General features: G+C 41.7%; 1 protein-coding gene across 1 annotated transcript in view; it reads right to left on the bottom strand.

Moving 5' to 3' along the window:
• Nucleotides 1–2,128, bottom strand: part of LOC105526510 (probable G-protein coupled receptor 128) — a gene marked incomplete at its 3' end in the record, with an annotated part of 24,935 nt that extends 22,807 nt beyond the window's left edge. Inside the window, exon 1 of the mRNA XM_011962521.1 lies at nt 1,746–2,128. Coding sequence (XP_011817911.1) covers nt 1,746–1,860 — 115 coding nt within the window. The remainder of the gene's footprint in view (nt 1–1,745) is intronic.
• Between the last annotated feature and the right edge of the window lie 7,220 nt (nt 2,129–9,348).

The following is a 9,348-nucleotide window of genomic DNA, read 5'->3' as shown; positions in this document are numbered from 1 at the left end:
GGAAGGGAGTAGGAAGGAAAAAAAAAACTTCGTGAAGTATGCCCTTTAATTGAGGTCTTATAAAAAAATTGGCAGTCTTAATGGGGTAAAATCCATAGTTCATAATTTTTTAACCTGAATGAAACTATTTGACAACCTTAAACAAACAACCAAAACACATTTGCTCCAAGTTTAAATTTTACTATTTTTGTTCTGGTAAATTTTATCATTCTAGTTCTCTAAATACTACCTATACAGTATTCTCTAAATACTGGTTAGGGCAGTGGGATGGGGGAGGACAGATCCATCCCCAGCTACCACTCCATCAGCAGCCAGTATGTCAGACCCCTCTGTTGGTCTTCAACAGTGGATCTTTGCAGCCATGCTCCATGCTCCTGCTAGCTCCCCAACCTTCTGTCCTCCCCAGTTACCTGCTCGGAGGGCATACTGCCTCTCCTGCTGCCTTTCTCGATTGGCATTACTTACTGTCAGGCTCTGAGCCTAAGCCAAGCCATCGCATCCCCTGTGACTTGCACGTATATAAGCCTAGATGGCCTGAAGTAACTGAAGAATCACAAAAGAAGTGCAAATGCCCTGCCTCGCCTTAACTGATGACATTCCCCCACAAAAGAAGTGAAAATGGCCATTCCTTGCCTTGAGCGATGATATTATCTTGTGAAATTCCTTTTCCTGGCTCATCCTGGCTCAAAAAGCTCCCCCACTGAGCACCTTGTGACCCCCACTCCTGCCCGCCAGAGAACAACCCCCCTCTGACTGTAATTTTCCTTTACCTACCCAAATCCTATAAAACGGCCCCACCCTTATCTCCCTTCCCTGACTCTCTTCGGACTCAGCCCGCCTGCACGCAGGTGAAATAAACAGCCATGTTGCTCACACAAAGCCTGTTTGGTGGTCTCTTCACACGGACGCGCATGACACTTACCCTTATTTATTGTTTCATTAGAAGCTTTCTCTGATTTTTACAAGAGGGAGTACGCAGCCCATCCAATATTGAATTCCTTTATGGAGAAGCTCTACAGCCCAAGGGATCCAGCATTAGGATCATTGAAATTTTCTGTTCTGAATTACAGCTGGCTTTTCTTTAACATCGTTGTTTTACTCAATACTTCCCCTCCCACGTCCTCCTTTTCGAGGCCAGCTCTGGCACACAGTGGGTAACTAAAAATATTTGTTGAATAATCAGTAAAGTCATTTTAAAATGGTTTTTAAATTGTTGATTAATTTCCTACATCTGGAAAGTGGGAAATTTGTGTGCACACCGTGAGATCATTTCACTTAAACCTTAGTGATGAGTTTCTTTAACTTCTCTCTTAAAATGAAATTCTATTCTGCGCTTGTTTGATTGTGTGTGTGTTATGCACGTGTGTGTACGTGTTTACTGCATGTGTGTGTCGTTGTTCATAACGATTTACCCTTTCCTTAATTTAACCCAACAGACCTAAACATGTGTTACTAATTGTTTTAATTATTACTCTTCTACCAATTCAGTCTGGAGTTAAAAGAGCATAAAGAGGCCAATTCAATTATGTCACTCTTCCCCCTGCCCATTCACACCCACACCTATTCATTTCTGTTCAACCATCTGCCAGGCTTAACTGACTTGGTCTTTTATATCCCACAAATGGCATCTTGCTGGGATGCCTCAGACTGGACAAGGCACCTCCCAGTACTTGTGCCTCAGGTGGCAGGGACAGAAGTCCCATGCCTTCTCTTACTCTGAGTTAAACATAGCAGGACAACATTACCTCTTTGGATCCTGATCACAATTCTCCAGATGCCCAGTCCCAAAATGATGGCAGTCAGTAGCCCACACACGACAGCCACCAGCACCCTAAGGTTCCAGGCACGGCAGGAAGCCATGGTGAAGCCAAACCACAAATCCACTCCTGGGTGAGAAACAACTAGCTTCTTTTCTTCTTGAGCTAATAAGTTTAATCAGAAACTATTCTAAAACAGAAAAATACGTCCTCCCCTCAGTGATCTGTCAGATGGATGTCTTTATATTTTAGGACTTTTGAGGCTAATGCAGTAGGGTGCCGCTTGAATCTCCTATCAAAACGTGCATACTCTGCTTTCACTTTCCTCATCCTCCACTGAAGGAGACTGTGAAAGAAGTGATTAGAGTTATGGGAACAGGGAGATAACTCCAGGCAATAAAGAAGAAGGGGAGGGACTAGCCACAAGGGTCAAAGAGTGAATGTCCACACAAGTCACAGAGTGAAGCAAGGGAACAAAACAGAAGAAACCAAGGAGGAAATCATGAAGGCAGAGGATGCCAGTGGTCACCTACGGCTCGGCTTCCTGTGTTTTTGTCTTGGGAGGGTACAGCACGGATAGACTGGCAGGTGCTTCAGACCACACAAAACACTCTCTCAGGGAAATGAACTACTTTGTCAACAAGAGGATAAATGGCAATCACCACATGTGATTTTAGTGCTTTCATTTCTTTAAGGCGCCTACATTTTGACAGATGCAGTTGGTGAGTGGGCATACTGGCACAAGGTGGGTCTTGAAAAGCACTAAAGCCCAGCATGATAACCCATCTGCTACGGGCTGAATTGTATCCCCTCCAAAATTCAGATGTTGGAATCCTAACCTTCAGTACCTCAGAATGGGGCCTTATATGGAGATATGGTTATTACAGAGCCTATCAAGTTAAAATGAGTTTGTTAGGGTGGTCACTAATCAATATGGCTGGTGTTGTTATAAGAAGAGGAAATCTGAACACAGACATGAATAGAGAAAGATGATCAGAAAAGACAGAGAGAGAAGATGGCCATCTACAAGCCAAAGAGTGAGTCCGCAGCAAGAGCTGGCTCTGCTGACACCTTGACTTTAGACTTCTAGCCACCAAAACTGTAAGACAATAAATTTCTGTTGCTTAAGCCATCCAGTTTGTAGTACTTTATTAGAGCAGCCCTGGGAAGCTAATACATCATCAGAGTAACTACAAACTGGTCTCTCTCTCTAGATGCAGCTCTGACCCTCTCCTGCCCAGGCTCCCACGTTCTCCTTCCCTATCCTCCACCCTTACCTGAAAGAACAGATAAATGAACATTCACCTCCTCAATCACAGTTTTGTTCTGGTAGAGAGAACAGATGCTCTGGTCTTCTCTGGACGCTCCTTCGCTTCATCAAATCCATATTAAATCCCTTTAATGTGTTCAAATTGGTATAAGACATGAACAGGGTCCTCAAAGAACTCGTATTTTCTCAGGGGTGAGATACCTAGATATAGCCACCTATAAGGCAAGTCATAACTGTTAAAATAAAAGATATCAAATTTAATTATTATGGAGCGTGGGTGCTCCTTGACTTAGAATAAGATTACATCGCAATAAATCCACCTTAAGTTAAAAATATCATGAGTCAAAATGCATTAAATATACACCTAACCTGCTGAACATCCTAGCTTAGACTAGCCTACCTTAAATGTGCCCAAAACACTTACAATAGCATAAAATTGGGCAAAATCATCTATCACAAAGTCTATTTTATAATAAAGTGTCGAATATCGCCTGTGATATATTGAATACTGTAGTGAAAGTGAAAAACAGAATGGTTGCATGGGTACCCCAAATACAGTTTCTACTGAATGCATATGGCTTTTGCACCATGGTGAAGTTGAAAAATCAGAAGTCAAACAAACCATCATAAATTGGAAACCTACATACTAGCCCCTTAATACCTACATACCAGCCCATCAATTCCTTCAGGAAGTATTAAGCAAGTCTTTACCAAAAAAGGCTTTACACTTAAACTAGACCTTTAGTTAACCCCCAAACACTATGGGGGTTTCCAGTTCTCTGTGACATTCACTTTATAAATGTTTCACTATAAACATAAGGCCCTAACTTTACCCGTCCCAAGAATTTTAGAAAAATAAATTGAGGTAGCACAAAATGGAAGAACCTAGAAGTACTGCTGCAGAAGTACAAAGCAAATGAATGCACACCCATTACCTCATTTACTGGGAATAGATTTTTGAAAATCTGTTTCTGATATGTCTGCATATACATGCACAGAAAATGTCTGGAAAGGCACATGAAAACATTCCTCTTGGGAATCTGAGGAATCTGAGGTAGGAGATAGTTTTTTAATTTTGTATCCCTTTTATGGTTTGAAGTTTTAGCCTTGTGTATTCTATTACTATAAATAAATATATGTAACTTTTTCAATAATAAAACTATGGTTTTCAGTAAATAATAAATCCGAGAAAAGGAATTAACACCTATCATTTGTGTAGCGTATACCAAGGATGGTGCTATATACTTTACATATGTTTATCTCATTCACTCTGTGCAAAAGCCCCAGGTAACATAATGTGTTTGCCCTTTGCATGAATGAGGAAATGAGACTGAAACTGGTATTATTCTACACCGGAGCTTTATGGTTAAGTAAATTTGGATGATGCCAGGTTACACAAAGTTAAACAGTTTTCTCCACTCCAGCATTTCTTAGAGCCTTCACAATGCTCATGTCCATTGTGAACTGCTAGAGAAGACACGTATGCGAGTATGTTCTCAATGTTATTGGAACTCAGAATCCTCCTCTCAAGAAGGATCTCTCAGAGGCAGGGTTCCTCAGCATGTGTTTAGAAACACTGCACTGTGAGATCATCTGCAGAATGGTCTTAGTTGAACAGTGTGACTGAAGGAATGCATCCTGGGTCTCAAGTTTGCCATCTGGTGATGGTATTTTTCTCTTGTAGGGTTCCGAATCTTTTGAAGGGATTATAGTCTAGTGACTAGAAAACTAACTTTGATAGTGATCACACATCCTCTCTTCCACAGTTGGTGGAAGTCCTGGAGTCCTGGGATGCTGTAATGACTGCTGCTTTTTAGGGCTTCCATGTCCTTAACCACATGACAAAGTTTGTAAGGTTTACCATCTATCCAGCTAGAAACTCCAGAAATGCATGGAATTGATGAAATTCCTAGGCACAGAAATTAAGATGTTGACATTTATGTAAGGGCATTAATTACTACTGATAATAGACAAATGTGTAAAGAGTCACCAGTATTTACACATACACACAACACACACATATCAAGATGACAAAGAAGAAAAGGAAGAGTTAAACAGGAAATAATACATTTATTCTTTCATTCTACTCAATGCAGACATTGTGCTAGGCACTGGGGATAAAGTAGTGAACAAAAGACAAGATCCCTGTCTTTACCCAACTTACACTCAGGGAGAACTGGATTTGTACCGATGCTGCCACTAGTTTGCTGTGTGATTCTGGGCAAACCATGGGGCTTCCATTTCTTTATATTTCAAACAGTCCAGTTGAGGCCTTCCCTTCCTGAACATTTCATTCTAAAGTCATTAGCTGAGGAAGAGCAAGGCAGGTATCTGTGATAGGGGGTAGAGAGGGGCAATGGCCCAGAGTAGGTGTTGGAGCCACAGTGCGGTAAAGAAAGCATTGATAGGCCAGGTGTGGGCACTCACACCTGTAATCCCAGCACTTTGGGAGGCCGAGGCGGGCGGATCAGGAGGGCAAGAGATGGAGACCACCCTGACCAACATGGTGAAACCCCATCTCTACTAAAAATACAAAAATTAGCTGGGCGTGGTGGTGCATGCCTGTAATCCCAGCACTTTGGGAGGCTGAGGCGGGTGGATCACTTGAGGTCAGGAGTTCAAGACCAGCCTGGCCAACATGGTGAAACCCCATCTCTACTAAAAATACAAAAATTAGCTGGGCGTGGTGGTGCATGCCTGTAATCCCAGCTACTCAGGAGGCTGAGGCAGGAGAATCACTTAAACCCAGGAGGCGGAGGTTGCAGTGAGCCAAGATCATACCATTACACTCCAGCCTGGCAACAGCACAAGACTCTGTCAAGAAAGAAAAGAAAAGAGAAGAGAAGAGAAGAGAAGAGAAGAGAAGAGAAGAGAAGAGAGAAGAGAAGAGGAAAAGAAAAAGAAAAGAAAAGAGAAAGGAAAGGAAAAAAGGGAAGGGAAGGGAAGGGGAGGAAGGGGAGGGAAGGGAAGGGATTGATAAGAGGGAGACCTAGTATGAGATGCCAGAGCCCAGGCAGGATAAAGAAGGCATCCATAGGATGGGGGTGGGGGGAGGGGCGGGTGACCTGTCATGGAAAGACAAAGCCCAACCAAGCAGGGCAGGAGAGCGCCCCAATGAGAGATATCCAGGGTGGAAAATCAAAACCAGAGCAGGGAGAGGAGCGTGGCCTTCAGGGACCAAGAGCGGTCAGGAGGGCAGCTAGACAGACCAGCAATGCAATGTAGGAAGCCCGAGCCCAAGCTGAGTGGGGAGGGTGTCCACATGGAGTGACCGCCTGGAACAGGGAGTCAGAGCCCAAACACAGAGCGAAGGGGGCCCCCCGCATGGATGGGCAGTGGTGGTGGAGCTCACAGATTGGCTACAAAGAGGATGACGGATCAAACAGGCAAGCACAGGAGGATGCCGGGAGCCAAGTTTCTACTTCAGAACTCTGGCTCTGACTTCTCATGCTGCGTTGCCCACCTGTATAGATGAGAAGGGGAAGGACGTTACAAACATGGAAGGGGAGAAAATGTAAGTTCCATGAGAATTTCAAAACAGGTCATCAGAAATAAAGAAAAGTTACACGTTGTTAATTCTGAAGGAAGCAATACCTCCAGGAAAGATGGCTGTCAGACAAATGAAGTCAGGAACTTCTCATGCAAAGGAGGAAAACTGTTACGACGAATACAATGAAGTCAAGTATTTCAAAGGAAGGGATGTGATATTATTTCTTATTTCCAATACTTGAAGTAAATAAATTTTATTGTGCCTTTAACATAAAAACCTATAGTGTTGCGTTGGAACTGAATGTATCACATGAATCATAGTATATATATATATATACACACACACACAAAGAGAAAGAGAATATTGTATATATTTTAAATATATCTAATAATATATACTTATATATAAACAATATATAAATAAATATAGATATAAAAGTGTGTTTATATACACACACATGTTTATTTGTGCATGTTTTTTATATATATCACATATTTACATACACATGTTCTCTAGCTCTGGCCACTCATAGAGCTGGAAGCAGTGACACCCTGTTAACAATGAGCACTCCCAAAGCCCAGAACTTGATTTATACATACAATTTTCCACTAAGAGGAACATGGCTCCTTGGAAAATGGCTAATTCCAGGACTGCAGCAGAGAAAGTCTTAGGTGAGCCAGGAATATCTTGTGCAGAAAGCAAGATACAGTGAGTGTATAGCAAATGGACACAGAATCCAGCTTGAAAAGACTCCCCATTATCAAATGGTGGACAATTTCAGCATCAAAATAAATAATGCTTATAAATAAACATTATTATAAATAATAGGTATTTATAATAAATAACATTATTTTATTACATTATACATAAGTCCTAAAAAAATACATATAATAGATTATAATCCATTAAACAAAATAAAAAAACGAACGCATCTGAAATCCCGGGGTGGCACCCAGCAATCTGCATTTTAACAAGTACGCCAGGTGAGTTGATGTCTGCTGAAGTTTGGTAACCACTATTCTGGGGTAATTCTCCCAAAAGAAGTAAATCAAATTTATAGCAAAGTAGCAAATGGCAAGAGATTAAATGGCATTTTCTTGGCACTTTCTAATTTGTTTGTTAGTTTATGGGAATACGCACGGCCTTAAAGATAGCCAGATTTTCAGAAAGCCCTGCTAAAATTCATCAAGAGCCTGTGTTTCTGTTGTCTGTACAACCACTCTTTTTTGTTTCGTTTTATTCACTTATTCTTTTTAGCAGGTTTTTAATGAGCTTGTACCTGGAAGTGTCAAGAGGTTCAGAAATCCCCTTTATGTCCCTGCAACCTGCACTGTGACCCCACTGGAAAGTTAAGAACATAGAAACCTGCTTATCATACCTCCTGCAGCACTGATGAAGGCTAATCTCAACTTCCCCATCTCAGAACAGAGCCTCTGAGTGTCTCCACTTGGGAAACCACCAGTGCCCTTTGCTGCCCCTTCACTGGTGAAAGCTCTGAGCTACTGAAAACAGAGAAACTTTAAACTCATCCTTTAGTACATCTATACAACACAGCACCCTCCGTTTCCACCTAGTAGTTAAGGGAGGGCAGGAAGAAAGGGATCCAAAAAGCTTTTCCAGGCCAAAAGGAAGTCACCTGGTCAGGTACCTCTCTTTGCATCGTCTCACTTTTTTCTATAGCCCTTTGTTCTTAGGAACTTCCTACTCTCTCCAGAGCCAGGTGTTCCAGATAGGATCTTCGGGGCTGATTGCTTCGTGGAGGCATCATTTTGTGCAAAGTCATTCATTTAACACTAGTGGAAGTTTATTGTCCATGAAACTAAAATATGTGCCCATGGGAGATGCTGAACTCTGATTCATGTAACCCTGAATGAAGCTCTCTGTGCTCCAGAAGGTGGAAGAAAAGGAACTCCCGAAAGTCTTTTTTAGTTTTAAATTTACTTCTTCATTTTGCTCTAGAGAACCTCAGTCCCTCTGTTTATCTCTGCGGATTTGTTTCCTTTATCTTTCTTTTTCCCTTTCTCATCTTTTGTTTCTTCCATTTTCCATCTCCAAAGTCTGAGCTGGTTGGCAGAGGTGTATAGTAAAGATTAAAAGAGCAGAGAAACAGCCCCCCCATGGTTAGGTTGAGAGGCACAGTGTAGGAAATAGTTTGATTTTCTTCTTTTCTTTCTAGAAAGCCCAATTCAAGTGAAAGGCAAACCCCAAATTTGTAGTAACTAAGCAAGAGAATCAGTTGAGAAATAGTCCTGTATAAACACGAGTCCTTCTAAAAATAGTAGTAGGAAGTCATAAGCTGATCTGAGGCAATATGGGTTGAAATTTGCAATGTCCTATGTGAAATAACACTATCCTTTCTATGTTGACAAGATAATATTCTGGATCCTAATTCTTTCCATTTAGTAAAGTACAATTATTTAATGAAATCATCAGTGTTAGTTATTTATTGCTACATAACCGGTCACCTCAAAACTTAAGGATTTAAGATACAACCACCATTCATTTGCTCATGACCATGCAATTTGGACAGGACACTGCAGAGATGGCTTTGTTCCTCATGTTTATTTAGCTGAGTCTTCTGGAAGCTCAGCTGGGGCAGGAGAATCCAAGCTGGCCGTTCTCACATGTCTGGGTCTTAGCTAGTTGATTAGAAAGTCTAAGTTGGCTGGACCTGTCTTTACCTCACAGTCTTTTCTCCGCTAGGGCCTCTTTCTTCCTGAAGCCTCCTCAACAGAATAACCTTGCTTCTTCACATAGCAGTTGAGTTCTAAGACAGCAACAGTGGAAAATAAGACCTCAGTCTACAACCAGAACTTGTTCAGTGTCACTTC

This window comes from Colobus angolensis, unplaced genomic scaffold (genome assembly GCF_000951035.1).
Source record: "Colobus angolensis palliatus isolate OR3802 unplaced genomic scaffold, Cang.pa_1.0 Scaffold592, whole genome shotgun sequence".
NCBI lineage: Eukaryota > Metazoa > Chordata > Mammalia > Primates > Cercopithecidae > Colobus > Colobus angolensis.
This window is presented reverse-complemented; position numbering and strand designations above follow the sequence as displayed.